The sequence below is a fragment of the Anolis carolinensis genome, chromosome 1 (assembly GCF_035594765.1).
Source record: "Anolis carolinensis isolate JA03-04 chromosome 1, rAnoCar3.1.pri, whole genome shotgun sequence".
NCBI lineage: Eukaryota > Metazoa > Chordata > Lepidosauria > Squamata > Dactyloidae > Anolis > Anolis carolinensis.
Window position 1 is genome coordinate 75,784,076 of NC_085841.1, and position 20,778 is coordinate 75,804,853.

Sequence of the window (20,778 nt, forward strand, 5' to 3'; positions counted from 1 at the left end):
ATAAACATTAAAATAGAATTAAATATCATGGGTATTAAAATTTAAGTTAAAATCAACACATATGCAAACTAAAAACCACAGTAAATACAATCTTAAAATATATCAAAGTTAGATTGTATTTAGAATGCATGAATATATAGTCACGTTCATCTTTTCTTTTGAAATCAAGATGGATGCTTTTTATCAATTAATTGCTATTAGGCTTGCTCAAATAATTCGTTTTCCCCGTTTACGTTATTGATTCGTTATTTTCGTTTGTTTTGAAGCAATATCGAACCTTGGTTGTCCACACGCCTGGATATCGCGGTTTCGAACCGCGATTGGCCGTTTTCCGTTATGGCGCCTTTTTTTTCGTTTTTAAAAAATGCTTTGGCAAATCATCCAAACTTGTTTAAGTCCACTGGGGCAATCTAGCGTGTTGTTTGCACCTTGTAGCCAATCAGAGAGCACGTTTAACCAGGGGGAGGGGCTGGTAGGACGTCCTGAGCGTGCACACGCCTCGTGGCTCAGTCGCACTGGGAATTTTGGAGAGGGTGGAAGGGAGATTTTGGTGCAGGCACTGGCAGGCAGGAAAGATTGCTGCGTCACAGCATGGCTGTGTGAAGACCGGGAGAAAAGGTGGGGTGGCTGGCTGAGTTTGGGTGGTGTGTGTTAGTTGGGTCTTTCTTTTTCTTTTGTTTTTGCAAAGGGCTGTCCTGTGGGTGTTTTTTTCCTGGCGCAGCAATTTTTCTGCTGCGCCATTTTTCCTCTTGCGGGCGGGGTGGGCTTTCTCCTTTCTTTTTTCCACGCAAAAGTGTTTTTGGAAACAAGGGATCCGAGCCAGGGACGCTTCCTGATAATCCTAAGCCAAGTTTGGGAAAGAGTTGCATATCCCATACTTCCCTGTACAAAATACAACTCCTTTTGGGGAAAGAAGGGGGTGCCTTTGTCCCTTCCCCAGTCTCAAACACAAGCGGGGCTGCTTGTGTCTCAGCCGGGGACGCTTCCTGATAATCCTAAGCCAAGTTTGGGAAAGAGTTGCATATCCCATACTTCCCTGTACAAAATACAACTCCTTTTGGGGAAAGAAGGGGGTGCCTTTGTCCCTTCACCGCTCTCAAACACAAGCGGGGCTGCTTGTGTCTCAGCCGGGGACGCTTCCTGATAATCCTAAGCCAAGTTTGGGAAAGAGTTGCATATCCCATACTTCCCTGTACAAAATACAACTCCTTTTGGGGAAAGAAGGGGGGGTGCCTTTGTCCCTTCACCGCTCTCAAACACAAGCGGGGCTGCTTGTGTCTCAGCCGGGGACTAGACCAATTTAACAAAGTTTCAGCCACAAAAACAAAGTTTCTGAAGTAGAGCAATGACTTTCACAGTAAAGACAACCCAATTTAACAGGAAATAAGACTTTCAAACCAGGAACAGATTTCTGCAATTATTAAAAAATGGTTTATTATAAAAGCTATGAAAATTTGCCAAAAATCAGAGGATAAGGGAAACGTTCCACATTTTGGTGAGCTATCAGTGTTAAATGTGTTCTACCACTGTACCAAGTTTGAAGAAGATCACTAAAAAAATGAGGGCGGGAGAGCCCCCTAAGTCCCCCCCCCTTCGGGCTGTTTTTGGGCCACCGCGCATGCGCGTCCGCCATTAACGAATTAATTTCGAAAATAACGAATTTTCGTTAATTTTGAAAAATTTTGGGGGCCAAATTCGTTATTAGCAACAAAAACGAAAAAATGCCCCCTCTAGTTTTGAAACGAGTTTAGAATCAAATTTTTCATGGATCGATCAAGCCTAGTTGCTATGCTACGTTTCAATTCCAGGCAGCAATAAATTAATTATCATGCTTGCTTTCCATGTAATAAGCATGTAATATTAAATTAGGAATAATTTTATGGGCAAAAATTGAAGGATTTTTATTGATTAGGTATATTGTTATTTTTGCTTGACCTGGAGATTTCAAAAAGGAAGAAGTATGTTAGGCTACTTTTTGTTCTATGGAAAAAATGACAAAACTGGGGTTTTGTCTAAACATTAAGAAAACAAAAATACCGATGAGTATTATCCACATTATTTAGAAAACTTCAAATATTTAACAGTTAAGTATTTTGTATACCTAGACCTATTCATCAATCAAAATGGAGACTACAGTCAAAAGAGCAGAAAAAGACTTTGGGATTATTTGGTGTGGCTTTCTTTTCCATAGTATACATATTTCTGTACTCAGGGAAAGTATAAATTCATGTTTTAAAATCAAGATAATGTCAAGAAGTAATGCCTGAGACATTTAATTATGAGAAGCATCAGATATGGTATTCTTTGTTCTAGCACTTCTATGGAATGATAAATCAGTTTGTGTTTTCCATTAATAATAGAGCGATCCATATTTTTCTAATGGTAGCCATAAAGAAAACATGAAAGGTTATATATTGCATTCTATGTGGTACTAGCTGTGCCCGGCCACGCGTTGCTGTGGCGTTGTCTTGTGGTGTGGGTGAGAAATTGTTGAGGTAGTGGTGGTATTGAATGTCTGTTGTATGGTTGTCTTTATGTTTAGTATGCATTTGGTTGTTTGTGTACTGTGAAAGTGATGAGGATCCTGTGTAGTATTGTATAGTATTTATACGTTGTCCATGTGTTGTGAATGCTTGGATTGTGTCCTGCTGCATAGTAGAAAGGGTTGGGCTGGATGGCCCTTAGGGGTCTCTCCAAACTCTTGGATTCTATGCTATTATTATTATTATTATTATTATTATTATTATTATTATTATCATCTTCATCATCATTATCATTATTATGTAGAGGCTGGATGGCCATCTGTCAGGAGTGCTTGGATTGTGTCCTCCTGCATGGTAGAAGGAAGTTGATCTGGATGATCCTTAGGGGTCGCTCCAAACGTTAGGATTGTATGTTGTTGTTGTTGTTGTTATTATTATTATTAATATTGAGAGGCTGGGTGGCCATCTGTTGGGAGTGCTTGGATTGTGTCCTGCATGGCAGAATTGGGTTGGACTGGATAGCCTTTAGGGGTGTCTCCTAACTGTCTGATGGTATGATTCGATGTGTATTATTATTGTGCAGATATTGGATGGCCATCTGTCAGGAGTGGTTGGATTGTGTCCTCCTGCATGATATAAGGAAGTTGAACTGGATGATCCTTAGTGGTATCTGCTAACCTTAGGATTGTATGATTTTCTTCTTCTTCTTCTTCTTCTTCTTATTATTATTATTATTATTATTATTATTATTATTATTATTATTGAGAGGCTGGCTGGCCATCTGAAAGGAGGTGGAAAGAGGAGTTTCTGGAGAAGCCTTTTTTTTCCTTTGAGGCTTGAGTTGGCTGTTGGTGGGGTTTCCTCTGTGAGGAAATGTGCCTGGGGGAAGAGGGCAGCGGTGGTAAGAGAAGGGCGGTCTGGCTGGCCGAGCCCTTCCCTCCCTTCCCTCCCAGATGGTCTTTCCCTGGGTGATCTGGGTGGCGAGCGAGCGAGGAGGTCTTTTTTGCAGCTGCGGAAATGGCGGTATCCGTAGTCAAAGGGGCTTGCGTGAGTTAATGGGGCGGAATGGCGGGAAGCACGAATTGGCCGATTTTGCACATGCGCAGATGGCGCGGAGTATGTAGTCAAAGGGGTTGGGTGAGTGAATGGGGCGCCATGACGGGAAGCGCGAGGAGGGCTTCTTTGAGCAAGCGCAGATGGTGCGTTGTGGGTTTGTGTGATTTTCTGTGTGCCTGACGTGATCTTTCATTGTTTCAACCTTAAGGCGTGGATGTTGTATTGTGTGGTTAAATTTCTAGGTTGGGGGATGTTTAGTTTTGCTGTTTTGCTCGGTGCCGCGATTCCATCACTCTTTTATATATATAGATTTGTAATGAAGGACAAAGTCCTATACTGAGATAGGCACTGTTGGATTCTGTTTCCTGGAAAAGTACTAAAATCAAGAGGGAGATTTACTTTTAAAGTGTGAGGTAACAGAAAAATATATATTCCTTTTTTGCTCAGGACAGAAAAAATGTGTAAAGGTTATTTCATTATAACTGAGATAGTTAATATGCTATGAGTACTCTTGTGTTGAAAATGTTGAGGTTTTGAGTATTTACATGTATTTATCTAAAAAGAAAAAGAAAAAAGAAAAAAAGATGAAAATTTGGAAGGGTGGCTATGAAGGTCCTAGATAGGATCAGCAAGTGTAAAGATATATCTGTAGTACCAAAGTCATAATCGGTTTCTCAAGTTGCTCCTGACATGAAAAAAATCCATGTCACAGTATTTCCAATGCCTATGCATGGGCGGAAAAGCTATACTGAGAAGAAAGCTGATAGGAAGAATAACAACTCATTTGAAATGTGCTGCTGGAGGAAAGTTCTGCAGATACCATGATTTGCCTGAATGAAAATTGATGCATCCAAGAATAAATGAGACCTAAAACCAAAAGATGACTAAACTGAGACTGTCATACCTAGGACATATCATGAGACAATGAGTTACTGAAAAAGATAATGCTTGGCAAAGTGAAATAGAATAGAAAAAAGAGGAAGACCACATAAAAGGTAGATAAACTTAACAAAAGAAGTCACATTTCTGAGCCTGAAGACCTGAGCAGGGCAGCTGATGACAACCCGACTAGCTGTCTCTTATTCATGGGGTCACCATAAGCTGAAATCAACATGACAGGAAATAGTAACACCAATTTTATGCTAATATGACGTGTCTCTACCGTACTCTATATTCTATGTGTACAACTATAAAAGCTGGGCCTTCCAGAAGTTGCTGAACTACATCTCCCATCATGTCACATCACTGACCAAGCTGGCTAATGGAAACTGATGTCCATAAATACCTAGAACATCACAAGTTATCCTATCTATGCTAGATGGTACTTTCCAGCTTTATCTTAGTAACCAAGTATGGTTATTATTCAGCCTACTTTTCATACTCATACTCTCCACAGTTATACCAGAAAAACCAGTTTATACTAGTATATGTAATCATGGCACTGTGTGAATAGAAAGCAAAAGAGTATAAATAATGTCTGTCTCCTTGTGAATTCCACTCACATTTGCCTGACTGCCTCGTCAACAGTGCACCTTGGGAAATGTAAACCTATAAATAACTGTTCAAACATGCTCTTTCAAACATGTCCTTACCTGGAACTCTTTTTGCCCAGTTGATCATGTGCACCAGTTCTCTGTCAGCAAGGTTGGTTAGCAGTGTCATTACTGAAGCTTCATTGAAAGGTCTGCTAGGGTCATATTCCGAGTAGACAACAGGTGGCTCTGCCTCCAGCAAAGCACTGACCATCTGATCTGCAGTCAGAGACAAGGCTGGGCTGTTCTTTTTGCTATGTTTGATCATCAGGGGACTTGGCCAGAGAGCCGTGCTCCTCGCCTCTGTTAAAGCCCCTGCATTCCTGCTATCATTTTCCTCTCTTTGACGTTTGTGTTTCAGCATACGGCCTCCTCTGCGGTCTTTCCGAATTCCTGAAAGGAGATAAGAATACAATTAACATATGTTTGCACCATCTTGTTATGCAATGCCCCCAGAAAAATAAGAATGGGAATTTATGCAATACTTATTTAATCCAGCACACCGTCCTGAGGCATACATTAAATTACACCTATTCCACATTATTTTCTCATCTTACAACACAATACTTAGCATCTTGATAACACTAAGCTACAAAGCATCTGCCGCATGGTATGTTACAAACAGGGATCCACAAATAAGTGCCAAGTGCCAAAAAGCATATTCGTATTGCAACATAGCATTCATTGCAACAGTGCAGGGGGTGGCTTGGATCATTGGGTGTCCTATGGGAACAAAATGTCTTCAGCCTGGCCTTGAAACAAGACATTTTGTTTCAGTCACGGCCTGAGCAATGTGTCAGTTCTTCAACAACCAATTATTAATGCAATCTGTTCCACACACGGACCCTAGTCATAGGCATTCCTGGTTTGTTTTGTGAAAGTCCTCTCTACTTATAAACTGCTTTTAAGAAGTAAATGATTAGATAGTACAGCAACTTCTGAACTGTCTTTTTAATGAATGGCTACTTTGCAATATTTTGACACAAAAACTTATCCTTGGATCTGGAAACAAACATGCATTTGGCCGAATAACAAGACTTTCTTTGAAGAGAACAGGCATAATTTTCAACAGGAATCAAATGATATCTAAATATTTGCCAGTGCATTGTAGTAAAGAACACCAAGAACCCGGATACTGGAAGAAAGGTTTGGCTTAAAGGATCATTCTGTTCAATCCCCCCCCCCCCCCCACACACACACACACTTAAGGAAATTATTGGGTAATCTGCATTGTAACTTAAAAACAATATTAAACAATAAAATAGCATCTTGTTCTTAAAATCTACTCAGGTGCCACACACACACACATACACTTCAGGTAACAGATTCCCAGTTTAACTGGCAAATATTGGGTGAATTTTTAACTTCTAAGCAGTCTGTGTAATTTTAATATACTGTATATCAGGGGTCCCCAAACTAAGGCCCGGGGGCCGGATGCGGCCCTCCGAGGTCATTTACCTGGCCCCCGCCCTCAGTTTTATAATATAATATATTGTATATACATATAATATTGATAACAATATTATAATGTAATACAATATAACACTAATAATAATACCATATAATAATATTAATTATATATTCTATATTACATATAATATTACTAATAATATTACAGTATAGTGGTATAGTTCAATATAGTAATATATAATGCTAATATTGTGCTATGCTAATAATATAATATATTGTATGTACATATAATTTGTAAGCCACTCTGAGCCCCCTTTGGGGTGAGAAGGGTGTGATACAAATGTAGTAAATAAGTGCAAAAAATAATAAATAAATAAATAAATAAATAAATTTTAGACTTAGGCTCGCCTAAAGTCTGAAATGACTTGAAGGCACACAACAACAACAACAACAACAACAACCCTAATTAACTTGACTATCTCATTTGCCAGAAGCAGAACCACACTTCCCATTGAAATCCTGATAAATGTATGTTGGTAAAATTGTTTTTATTTTTAAATATTGTATTGTTCTTTCGTTGTTGTTGTTGTTGTTGTTGTTGTTGTTTTTGCACTACAAATAAGACATACCCAGTGTGCATCGGAATTTGATTGTATTTTTTTTCAAATGATAATCCGGCCCCTCAACAGTCTGAAGGATTGTGGACCGGCCCTCGGCTTAAAAAGTTTGAGGACCCCTGCTGTATATAGTCATGTATGAGTCTAGAAATTTTAGTCAAAAACATTAACCTTCAAAAACTGTCAACTTATCCAGAGATCAATACGTCTATTGTAACTTTACTCTTTTTTTAAAAAAATGAAACTTCCCCTTCTCTGAGTAGTGAAAGGCAAAAACATGGTTTGTCCTGGGGAAGCACCACCACACTCTACTGTCTCCATTATGTCATCTCTGGTAGCGTTTTTGAATGCCTTGATGAGGAAATTGTGCCATGTTGGTGCTTTCCGCTCTGTGCAGAATAACTCTTGGTTTATTCACAGCCATATCAAAATCCATAATTTTGGCCCAAAACCTGCTCTCTGCTTATACATGAGGTTGCCTTATACAGTAGTATATGCAGTACTTCATACATCCATGATGCAATAACTCCAGTCCCCTTCCCCCTTGATTAAATCCAAAAAGTTAAGTTTCCATTGCATTTACAACATTGGAGATGTTTAAGAAGCAGTCTTCAAACTATTTGTTCTAGAATTGGTCTAATTAAAGTCAAAGTCATTCTTCCAATTTGTATTATTTTGATTTTAAAATGTTTAAGAATTTCAATGACAATGGTTTCCCATATATGCATGATGGGTATCATGCCTGGAATTGCTATTAGGCTCCTGAAGTCTTTGCGCAACCGCTTGATCTTCATGAGGGTCCATTCAAAATTTCATACAAGGACAGTGGTGGAAAATGATTTAAATGTTGCATCTAACATGATGGGTCACAAAAAAACTGGTTTGTACAAAAAACTCTCTTAAACAATTATAAAAACAAAGTAAAACACTTTGAAGAAAGATGGCTCCTATATGTGGCTGATCAGTTCTGTATGTCAAGTGAAAGCTTGGAAGCAGGTCCCTAAATATTTGAAGTGTGTAGAACAATGAATTAGAAGAAGCTAGCATTCCAAACTAGGAAAGGTCTAAACTCAAAATGCAAAAAGAAGCCAGCAATGTAAACACATGTCATCTCTGAAATCTCAGTAGTGAATGTTTCAGTTTTAATTCTTAGTGCATCAATGTAATCGAAAAGAAAATCACTGAAAGAGCCAACGTCTGGTGAAAGTTTTGAATATTCAAGCCACACCCATGGGAAACAATTGCAATATAAAAGAAAGGTGCTGACAGATACCTCTGTTTAGGCTTCAGTTATATTCAGTAGTGTATAAACTATTCTGTTGAATTGCTTCATAAGGCAATACCTCTTGATTTAAAGGTTCCAACTTGTACCTAGGAATGAGATCACGGGTTGTCATACTTCCTAAAGTTATGTCTCCTTTGAAAACATGCTGTGTCCAAATAAGATTGGAAGGAACTAATGAATATGATGAGTATTATCTATTCCAGTAACATTTGATTAAATTAATGGTTATTTTAAAAACAAAAGAAGGATGATCTATTCCATTGCCAACTTTCCACATTTTGATAAATCTTTCCATATAAAGAGGGTTTATAAATTTACTTCTGCTGTTAGAATGATTTCATGTTTCCAAATTGAATTTGAAAAACAAAGTGCTCATAAATTCACTACAATTTTTCTTTACATAAAAGTTTTCTTACATTAGAAGAAATAACCCTGTTTTGGCAAAATTTCATAATCCAACTAGCAAAATACTAGGGACATTTCAGTCACAGGATTTACAATATCATTAATACGATTTTCAGTCTGTCCATGAAAACAATAGGAATAACCGTGTGAATGAAGGAAAGGGGTTTTCACATAGCTATGTACCTTGTAAATTTACCACATCCTGTACTGTAACAAACGTATGAACACACGAGAAGGATTTTTCACATAGTTTTGTGCCTTGTAAATTCACCTCATCTTGTGCTGCAGCAATCACTAATATAGTTTGAAAAAGCCTAATGATTATTTGAACATTAAAAAAAGATGTCTGAGTACTTGTTCGTTTATTAAGCAGTGATATCCTTTTAGGTCTCAAAGCAATTAAAACATACCATTTTGCAGATCTGCCATACATGAATCGCATATGTGGAGCCTCAAAAGCCAATCCAAAATGGCTTTCTCATATACAGTGACTGGGATTTTTTGTTTGGGGGGTTGGCACTTCATATAACTCCTGGTCTCCCTTATGTTCATGGAGGAGGACTTCTGGATCCAACTAAAAGAATGTATTTTTATTTTATACAATAACTAATTTGTTTATCAATCTTGCTTCTAAGTTGTTGAATAAGTAAAAACAATCTGGGTGGTTCTCATTGTTCAAAAACAAATTCAGAGAGAAATACAACTTCCCTTGACACTAATGAGAATATTACTGACTTGTTTGTAAGATCTTTTTGAAGTAATATTTCCAATACAAAGAAAAGCCCGTTAGTTTTGCTTTACTGTATGAGTGGTTTGGCTTTGATTACAAGAAAATAAAATAAATGGCAACTGTTGAATGTTAACTTAATCAGTTTTCAATCTGATGAAAGCACTAAAGTGAATATAATCATTACTTGTCTCATCTGCAGCTGCCATTCTAAAAAATTCCATTAGCTTCATAGACTAAATGACTGGTTTAATTCAAATTAAAGCATATATTTTAACCAAGGTTACATAAGTGATCTTCTTAGAAATTTTGAGGTCTCTGTTCTTTGGTAATTCAAGGTAAAGATAGGAATCACAGACAGATGGCACAGATCTGCCAGTGTGTCATGCCATTGCCTACTGTGTGGGGATGAAGGCAGCAAAAACAACTGCCTTGGCTATCTTTCCTGGATTCTCAAGAAGGGAGATAGAAAAACTATTCTGCTAGGTTCAAAGTTTGTTCATCTACCCAACAACTTCAAAGAAGCTGCTGTTGCAGATTCAGACAAGAACTCAAACATGGGATGGATATGGGTTGGATTTGAGGTTATTGAATCTGACCAGCTCACCAATCAAATAGTCACTACTGCTGGTTTAAGCAAGCAAGGGGGAGAATTATCAGATGAATCCAGGATGTAATAAACACTACTTTAACTGGGAAAGTAATGCTGGCCATCATTAATTATCCTACTAGTTGCTCTTGACCCAGGTATGTGGTGTGATGCACAGAATTAGACTGATTCTGTGCCTACCTATAGGGTCAGTTTCAGAGAGCTGCTGCAAAGATTCTCATTGCTTGCCATCGGGATGCTACAAAATACCATCTTGCCTCCAGTTCTGTATTACTACCTATATAAAACTATTGTGAGTGGCCATTAAGTGATCTAGATTATGATGCCACTAGTACGGTGATAATACCCAGTTCTACTTTGTTGTGATATTACAGTCAAATGTGGTTTTATATTATGAAAAATCAGATGACAAGAAAATATGATGTGCAGATTTGATAAATGTGGATTTGATAGGTGTGGGTATGAATCAACTGTATGGAAGGAATGAATGAATGAGAGCTAATCATTTTGAAGACACCATTCAAAAATATTAAGGCCTGCAATGACTTACTACCTGTGCCGTTGAAGGCATTCATAGCCAGAATCACTGGGTTGCTGTGAGCTTTCTGGGCTGTATGGCCAAGTTCCATAAGCATTCTCTCCTGACATTTAACCTGAATCTGTGGCAGGCATCTTCAGAGGTAATGAGGTATGTTGGAAACTAGTCTTCAGTGGGGTTTATATATCTGTGGAATATTCAGGGTGGGAGAAAGAACGCTTGTCTGTTGGAGGCAGATGTGAATGTTTCAGTTGGTCACCTTGATTAGCATTGAATAGCCTTTCAGTTGCAAGGTCTGGCTGCTTACTGCCTGGGGGAATCCTTTGCTGGGAGGTGTTAACTGACCCTGATTCATTCATGTCTGGAATTCCTCTCTTTTGTGAGTGGTGTTCTTTATTTAGTGTCCTGATTTTAGAGTTGTTTTAATACTGGTAGCAAGATTTAGTTCATTTTCATGGTTACCTCCTTTTTGTTGAAATTGTCTCCATGCTTGTCCACAGAGGAATTCCAGACATGAATCAATCAGGGCCAGTTAACAACTTCCAACAAAGGATTTTCCTAAAGTCTACAATCTGAAAGAGTGACCCATAAGTCTGGCCCAGAAACTACCCATGAACCAATCTTGGCCGCTGGGTTGCTAAACAATGGAATATTTGTAGAACAAAATACAGTACTAATTTACTCAAATAAGTGTATTGGCTGCCAGTATTTCACTGGGAACAGCTCCATGGTATTAACGAAACAAAAGGCCCTTAACAAACTGGAATAAGATTACTTTATGGAGAACTTCTTCCCAGGTTGGTTACCAATACATTTAGGAGTGAGTATATTACACCAATATTAAAAGCATTCCATTTGTTGCCAGTTGGTTTCCAGGCAAAATACCAAAATGTCAGTTATTATGTTTAGAGTCCTAAATAGTTTAGATCCAAGTTACCCACAGTGATGCCTTCTCCCATATAATCTGGCCTATTCACTCTGGTCCTCTAGGACACATTTACTTCAGCCAGCCAAAACTTAGTTGAACCAGAGGCCGTTGACCTGCCAGAAAAGATTTGTCAACATGAAATGCTCTCTGGATTTACATTAGCAAAGATCAGTCTTTTTCAGCAGACCGGTCTAGGTTCCTTTTAAGGTGTGGTTTTAAAAGAATTGATTGATAGATGTTATTATCTATTGGTTTTATATGTTCTTTAATGGATGAGATGTGCTCTATTGTGTTATGTGTTGTTGTTCCCAAGTTAATCTGTAGGCAACCTTTTCTGTTGTATTACCATGCCTTGGGAATCCTCCCTCCACACACACCATAATAGGCACCAGACACTTGTTGATTGTAATATGTGGCTCAAATAGATTTGGGGGTTTGGTGCAAATTTCTATAGTTACCTTTTCATGCAGTTGCTGTTTAATTAATTTTGTATACAGACATGTAAGTTTGTCAATGAAGGTTTGTATGTACCCGTTTGAAACAGATGATAAATCAGAAAGAAATGTTGGGTGTCAGCATCTTATTACCTATCTCCACAAAAGAGTAATGCCTGTTTCTAATTACATGAATGTCTTTGGCATCTTCTGCCTCATGCTCCAGAATGCTCTTCCAAATAATGTATATATTGACAGAAATCCTTAACAGCTTTTACTTTGCAGCTGTGGGCACCTGAACTGGGGAATTTTAAGAGCATATTGTGCATTCTCTGTAACTTAGATCAGCAGCTGGAAATGTTCTGACCCCAAGAGAAGATGTTTAAATCTGTGGATGGATGACTTCTCATAAGAGATTTATAGGAAGAGGACATTTGCTAGTAGTTCTCCAGTTATCCCATAGAAGGAGACAAAACAAAGGAAGATCATTATTAATTATTTTAAACTACAATGAAAGGAAGAACACCTCTCTCTGGGGAAAAAAGAAACACTGAATGTACAACTTCTTATTACACACACACACACGTGGGTTGCTGTATGTGTGTGTGTGAGAGAGAGAGAATGAGTGAAAGAGAAAGAGAGAGTATAGAACATGAGCAATACACAACACACAGATTTCTAACTGGGGGAGGAGATAAACTAATCTCCTATTTCAATTAATAATTTCCAGAACTTAATAATAACCAACCACAGAACCACAGTCCATTATAACTAAAATTATGAGAAAAAATTATTGAGATTCTGAATAATACATCAGAACTAAATGATTCAATAATCCCTAAGCTCTTACATTTTTATGAGCATTTTGTGCATTTTTATTATTTCTGTAGCACCTCCATCAAGAAATGGCTTGAAAAGCATTAAGGGAAAGCTCCTTCGAACATTTGTGTCAGTCCTCTAAACTGTAAAATCAATGCAGTTTGATACCACTTTAATTGTTGTAGCTCAATGTTATGAAATCAAGGGAGCTGTAGTTTTGCAAGGTCTTTGCCTAAAACTGTTGCTGCCTTGTCAAACTACAACTTCCATGATTCCATAGCATTTAGCTATGGCAATTAAAGTGGTATCAAATTGCATTCATTCTACCATGTAGATGGACCCTGCTTCCATGACCCACACAATCCTCCCTCTTGACAAGGTGTATATTGATATGTAGAGTTTCACTTAACTTATCTGCAAATCAGTGTTTTTACAAAAAACAATGTTTTTACTATTAAGAGTTTTAACAGTAGTTTTTAATCAACAAGAAAACTGAAAAATTAATAAATTATCCACTCATGTTATAGATCAACATGCTTTCTGTTTTCAGTTAGTTGTCATTACTTAGTCCCATAATCTGTCTTATGCACATCATCCGAAAAAGAAATGCAGAAAAGAAAGCAACATCTACAATGCAATATATTACCTATTTTCATAGCAGACAAATTACTATGGTACTGCAGTATTACAGGCCAACCATACATCACAAGTTTACCCCATTATAATATTTCCTGTGGGCTTTTTACATCACTCAAATACTCTGGGCTTTGTCTATATTATTTAAAAGAACTCATTCTAAAGAGGTTGACATTGAACATCTATTCTCACTTTGTAAAATGAGAAAGCTGGAGACATTAAACTGCAAAGGGAGCAAGAATGAGAATGGAAAAGAAGAGAAATGGGACAGTGGTCTAAATAATAGAATACTACCAGAAAAAAGTGAGGAACCTAGCCAGAAACACTTTATAGCCTATGAACTAGGGTTGTGCATTCGGGCTCCATTTCATGATTTCAGTGGCTGCTCCAATCCATTTTTTAGCAGCCTCCTGAAATCAGAAGGGCAGATATCTGTTTTTGGTTTAGGGCCCCAAAAAATCTGTTTCCTATTCCACTCAGGCACCCCTTCTTGGTGTGAGCTTTAAGGAGGCTTCTTGCCTGCTGTTTCTACTCTAGAGAAAGAGGCGCTCAGCTGCAGGTATCAGCAGGCATGTGCACTTTTTGGGCCTGCTCACCAGGTAAGGAGGCAAGTTCTAGCAGGTGCTCGTCTTGCAGACAAAAGCAGGCTTGGAGCCGGGATTGGCTCCAGCTTGCTTTCATGTCGAGCTGATTTTTGTGCAGGGAGGAGGCTTCCTGTTTCGTGCTCCCAAAGAAACGAAAGACACAAAAGAAATGCTAGAAATAGTAGAAACTAATTCTGCATACAACTCTACTATGAACATACTAAGATTACTAAAATGTAGCTCTGTGGCTGATTACTGCTATTGTTGGTCATGCAAAGTCCCAATGAGTTTGAAGCCAGCCCGGGCTTTGGAGTCAGCTCCCGACCATTAGACTAGCTTGCTGTTGATGTATGCAGGCCGAAAGACAGTTGCATCTGTCAAGCAGGAAATTTAGGTACCACTTTATGCGGGGAGGCTAATTTAACTAATTTACGACTATAAAAAAAAACCTTCCAACAGTGTGTGGAAGAATAAGGAAGTACTCCATCAAGGAGTCAGTGTCACAAGTGGATGGGGAAGCAGCAGCTCCCCCTATGGCCAGAATCGAGCATACCCTCATGGAGCTGGAAGCTGGAATGTTAAATTGCCTCTTTATCTATATATGTCGAATGTCTAATGGTATTGAATGTTTACCGTATATATGTGCATTGTGATCTGCCCTGAGTCCCCTTCAGAGTGAGAAGGGCAGAATATAAATACTGTAAATAAATAAATAGTAAATAAACAAATCTTTGGCTATCAGACCCCAAAACTAGAAACAGTGGAACAACCCTATAAGTCTGACTTTACCACACTGGCAATGGTACCCATTTTGATGGGTCCAAAACACACACACACACACACACACACACACACACACACACATTTAAATGGATTCTCAGTTCTAGCCCCAGCAACTATAAAATAAAAAGCCAATAAAATTAAATAGTTTGCAACCCCATGATCTGAGGCTACATCACAAAGTGGCAAATCTCTCCCTGCCAGGTCCTTAGTAATACTCAATAATGTCTCAAATGCCACAGATTATGCCTGTAGGTATCCAAAAGCCTCTGAATTCAAGGGGATTAGTAGAGTTCAAGATAATAAACCAGACTGGATAATAAACTTATTTTTCAGTTGAGAAGGTGGTGCAGCAATTTATTGTGAAAAGAATGGAGTGGGGGCAATGATATAAATAATATTGAATAAAATGTTCCCAACTAGGAATGGCACTATAAAATACAGAGATGCTTCTCTGGAGCAAATGAGAAGAAAATGTTTTTTAAATACTGACTGATCTTTCAGAAAAGAGAAAAGAAGAACCTTTTGCTGCCTTTGGCAGAGCATCAAATGTCCAAGTTAAGGAGCATAATATACAAAATCAACCAATTTTTTTGGCATATGGAGCTGAATAATCTAGAAGCATCTGTCCAACCTCCAACAGAAAAAATACAACAATAATAGATTAATAAGTAGCCATTTGCTGTCATGACACTTAAAGCCTGCTACCGGAGTCATGCTATGCAGAGGCGGTCCACCAGCGAGGCCATTTAAGCGGTCGCTTCTGGCGCAATCATTCCGGGGGTGCAGTGAGGCCCCTGGGAGGATGGTGCCACCCCCGCCTCCTTCTTCAGGCCTTGCGGGCCTTCTTCGGGCCGCCTGGCCCACCGGAAGGGCCAACGCAGACTCCAGAGTGCCTGACGCGGGCCCCGTGCTGGGCATTCTGGAGCCCGCTGCCGTCTGGCAGTGGGGTTTATTTGTCTGTGGAATAATGTCCAGAGTGGGAGAAAGAGCTCTTGTCTGTTGGGAGGCAGGTGTGGATGTTGTAATTAATCACCTTGATTAGCATTCAATGGACCCTGTAGCTTCAAGGCCTGGCTTCCTCTTGCCTGGGAGAATCTTTTTTTGGGTAGTGTTAGCAGTCCCTGATTGCTTCCTGTCTGGATTTCCCCCGAGTGTTGTTCTTTTCCTTAATCCCTCCTTATTATCCAACATTTTCACTTATCCAACGCTTTTATTTTTCAGTGATAGGTTTTGGGGAGGGCAAAATTTCTGTTCGCCTATATTTGAAAATTACCTTGGACCTGCTCTGATGTTACGTAATACAAAAGCTTTACAACAATGTAAATGTGAATAGAGTACAGACCTCTCCTATTTTGTCCTGTCAAGTGCCGTGCTTATTGATGTTGCTATATATTTTAAAAATATTTTTGGAGACTATACATCTGAATTTTAATTGAAATCATCTGAAGCATATTTGTTGCATAACTGATAATGCCAATGCAGAAAATGTCATTTTAAAGAAAATAATATCTCTGAAGCTATCATACAGCAAAGATGAGCAAATAAGTGACCAGATGGCACCCTTTCCTCTTATATTAACTGGAGATTATAAAAAAAAAAGAAGAAGAAGAAGCCCAGAACTTTGACATCTTCCATTGCAGGGTTCTTTTCTTCAATCTATCATTTAGACAATGGCAGGACTCAGGAAGAAAAGGTCTTTTCAGTGATTCCCAAAGTGGGCGTTACTGCCCCCTGGTGGGCACTGCAGCAATCCAGGGGGGCGGTGATGGCCACAGGCACATTTGCCATATGCATTAATACATATATCTTTCTGTTTAATTGCTATTAAAATTTTAAAAAAATTCCAGGGGTTTTTCTGGAAAGGGGGCGGTAGGCCAAATAAGTTTGGGAACCACTGACTTAGATAGATTTTCAAGCAAAATTATGGTCAGCATTAGTGGGTAAGTACTTATACTTCATATGGTGTAGTCATTACAATAATGGATTATTATTGTCAATTAATATATTAATGTGAAAACATTAACATTTTGAAAAGAATATTTTCAAAAGCAAGAAGCAGGAAACATCAAACAGCACAATAAATGACCTTTCCATATGAGCCCCTTAGAGATCAAAGGCACTTCTCTCTATTTTAAATTATACATTTCACTGGAACATGAGCTTTCTTTCTGGTTGCTACCAGACTTTGGAATGCCACCCCTAAATGATAGTCAGATGGCTCCTCCTTTGCTACTTTTTTGGTGGCAGCTAAATGTATTTCTATTCCATTAAGCTTTTTGGAACTTCTTGGTTAATAGGAACGGTTTTTATGGTGGCTTCTTTTTTGTTTGTTTTGAAATAATTGTTTAAATGTTTATACATTTATTATTAATTTAATATTGTGTATGTTTTAAAATATATGTGTTTCTTAACTCTTAACAAAATTTTATTATGTCTTTTCTAAGCTACCTGGAGTCCCACTCTGAGAGAATAGGGGGATACAAATAAAGTAAAGGCTGAGTGGACAAAAATCAGATTTCCTTGCCCAATTCAGACATGAATCTAACTTTATCCCTGGAGGAAAAAAACTGGGAAATAGTATACAATAAAGCAGGCAACACTGCTTTGAGTCAGTGATGTTTTACATGATACAGATTGCAGTTATTCCATTTATTTTATAGTCAATGCCTAGTTTTGAGCAATCAGCTGTGGAATAAAGAGGAAAGAAGTCTAAAAGAAACATTTAACACATGAGGTTGAACTAAACAGAATTTGCATGTTGTTCTGCTCCCAAAATATTCCTGCTCAACTTACAGAGCAGAGCAGTTGCGGGCAAACATTGCCCTCCACCCACCATCTTCTTTTCCGCCTCTTCTCTCCTCTTTCCCAGGGCCCCTTGCACTTTGCAGATTACTCATAAGATTTGACAAACTTGGAATCACAGACTGGTTTTGCATGCACTTGTCTGGATTGGATGTGGTCCAGTCCAGGTGTTGTAAGAATCTCTTGAAGAATGCAAGTAAGTATTCACTCAAGCTTCTTTTAAAAAACCAAAACAACAAAATCCTTTCAAAACCTTAGTATATGCTACATAGGTAAGTGCATATGTTTGAAAATAAAGACATAAGAACTTCAAGTTTTCTAGTAAAACCACTCACTTGCAAATTGATCTCAGATCAGCCTGCCCAGCACAATTCTGTGAATTCAACACTTACTAAGTGTATGAATCAATATTTTGCTGTTGCCTCTCCTTGTTTATGCTCCAGGCAGTGTACTCTTCCTGAGGAGCCGTAGGATATTTCTTTATTTTCCTATAAATCAATTTCCACAAAGCATCATACTTTCTATACTGTCTAAAATATCTGGTGGTTCAGTTATGCTTTTCATTTTATTAAAATAAACATATATTCAGTAAATATGACTATGTTCAGCATGGCTGGTAAGAAAAAGAATAATATATGTTGCAAAATTACAACATATATGTCTACTGTTTTGCATTCAGATGATCAAAAGTTACATGCCCTATATGTTTATGTATAAGTCTAGAAAATTTAGTCAAAAGGTCAACCCTAAAATACTGGGTCAGCTTATCCACAAGTCAATTTGAGCAGTGTATCTTAATTCTTAGCAAAAAAAAAAAAAAGCTGTATGTTTCCTTGGCTGCATCAATCACAGCCAAGGAAGTGAATATGAGATATGGATGGGGAGTTAATGCAATAACATAGCAGTACCTATCCATAAGGTACTTTATGTGAAAGCAGTATCGTGGGAAGTGTCTCAAGAAAAAAGACACCAGCTTAACATATTTTATGCATCTAGCATTTATAGCCAGGAGCCAGGAAAGAGTTATCACTGCCAGGCTCCCAAAGGCCATTTTAAACACATAAACATGAGCTATGGGATAGTGTAGAACATCTCTTAAAAACTATTGTAAAAGTTATTCATGTGATATTTCACTTGGAACTACAATTCAGGGCTTTGCTTTAGTTTAAACATGTGAAAACATATTGGCAAAATGGCAAACATGAGGGAGATTCTCTTGCCTCACGTGATGCTCTGGCATAGCAATGCTTTCCCCATCATACAGGGGAAGCACCCAAATGGGACAGAAGGCTGCTGGCTCCACTGGAAACAGCACAACACGGGAAGCCTCTTGTGTTGCAGAGAAAATGTCCAGCAATGCTTCCACCCTGGTTGGGGACAGAGCCACAGCTGGAGGTCACACAACATTGTGTGATGGCTCCCTTGGGGCTCCGTCCTTGAAGAAGGCTCTAAGCATCCTAGGACACTTATTTTCATCAGTGTGATGAGGTCTCTAGATTCATATATGAAAAACATTGCAAGAACAAGCATAGACCAAAAAAAGGGATGTGCAAAAGTGGAACTATAATGGCTTTCACTTCTTATAACAACTTTTAAAATATTGGCCAGTGTGTTATCTCTATAGAACACAGTGCTCTCGATGTTATATATTGGATGCAGAGCCAGCCCAAGATAATTTTCAAGTGTAGGTGAAACAGAATTTTGGTGCCCCCCCCCCCAAACCAATCACCGAGAAAGAAAAGGTAGAAGATAGAGGTGAATAGAATGGATAACAGAGTTTCGCATGTAAACATGCCCAGCTCTTTAAACGGCTCCTCATAGGGGCTGTTGTCCAAACCCTTGATCATTTCAGTCACTCACCTCTAAACATATTCATGTTATCATTTCTTATTATCATTATCATTATTATTAATATAAGACAGACAATCCAGTTCAAAGCAGGTAAAGTGGGTTATTTGTTTGAGGCAATTCTTCCACGCTCTAGTCCCCAAGGCAGAAGCCAACAAGCTTGCTTCCTCCTCCAAATTTTGCCCTCTCACATAATTACACATCGCCATCAAGTCTCCTCTCAACCTTATCTTCCGCATGCTAAACATGCCCAGCTCTTTAAACTGCTCCTCATAGGGGTTGTTGTTCAAAGCCTTGATCATTTTAGTCACTCTCCTCTAGACATATTCATGTTATCATTTCTTCTTCTTCTTAGAATCATAGAATCATAGAATCATAGAATAGTAGAGTTGGAAGAGACCACATGGGCCATCTAGTCCAACCCCCTGCTAAGAAGCAGGAAATCGCATTCAAAGCACCCCCGACAGATGGCCATCCAGCCTCTGCTTAAAAGCCTCCAAGGAAGGAGCCTCCACCACAGCCCCGGGGAGAGAGTTCCACTGTCGAACAGCTCTCACAGTGAGGAAGTTCTTCCTGATGTTCAAGTGGAATCTCCTTTCCTGTATTTTGAAGCCATTGTTCCGTGTCCTAGTCTGCAGGGCAGCAGAAAACAAGCTTGCTCCCTCTTCCCTATGACTTCCCTTCACATATTTGTACATGGCTATCATGTCTCCCCTCAGCCTTCTCTTCTGCAGGCTAAACATGCCCAGCTCTTTAAGCCGCTCCTCATAGGGCTTGTTCTCCAGACCCTTAATCATTTTAGTCGCCCTCCTCTGGACGCTTTCCAACTTGTCAACATCTCCCTTCAACTGTGGTGCCCAAAATTGGACACAGTATTCCAGGTGTGGTCTGACCAAGGCAGAATAGAGGGGGAGCATCACTGAAACCTGGTGGGATGACTCCCATCACTGGAATTTAACCATTGAGGGCTATAACCTCTTTCACAGAAATAGAACAAAGGGGAGAGGAGGGGGAGTAGCTTTATATGTCAAAAACAGTTACGTTGCAGAAGAAATGCAAGACTGTAATCCGGGAAACCAGCTTGAAAGCATCTGGATAAGAATCAAGGGAACCGGGACTCAAAAAGATCTTGTCGTGGGTGTCTACTACAGACCTCCGAGTCAGGATGAAGGACTTGATGAAGCCTTCTGTCAACAGCTGACCAAACAGGCACAAAGAAGAGATATAGTAGTCATGGGCGATTTCAATTATCCCGATATCTGCTGGAAAACAAACTCAGCC

The 20,778-nt window shown here is 38.9% G+C and overlaps 1 protein-coding gene and 1 long non-coding RNA gene across 8 annotated transcripts in view; one reads left to right on the top strand and one right to left on the bottom strand.

Moving 5' to 3' along the window:
• esr1 (estrogen receptor 1) overlaps positions 1-20,778 on the bottom strand; it is a 267,379-nt gene that overhangs the window by 58,839 nt on the left and 187,762 nt on the right. For all 6 annotated transcript variants that reach the window (XM_062956966.1, XM_062980464.1, XM_008116661.3 and 3 more), the window contains one exon: positions 5,132-5,464. In XM_062956966.1, coding sequence (XP_062813036.1) covers positions 5,132-5,464 — 333 coding nt within the window. The remainder of the gene's footprint in view (positions 1-5,131; positions 5,465-20,778) is intronic.
• The window catches only part of LOC103279834 (uncharacterized), a 47,711-nt gene that overhangs the window by 18,501 nt on the left and 8,432 nt on the right, over positions 1-20,778 (top strand). For both annotated transcript variants that reach the window (XR_001730673.2, XR_010004980.1), the window contains one exon: positions 17,717-17,845. This is a non-coding gene — a long non-coding RNA (uncharacterized LOC103279834). The remainder of the gene's footprint in view (positions 1-17,716; positions 17,846-20,778) is intronic.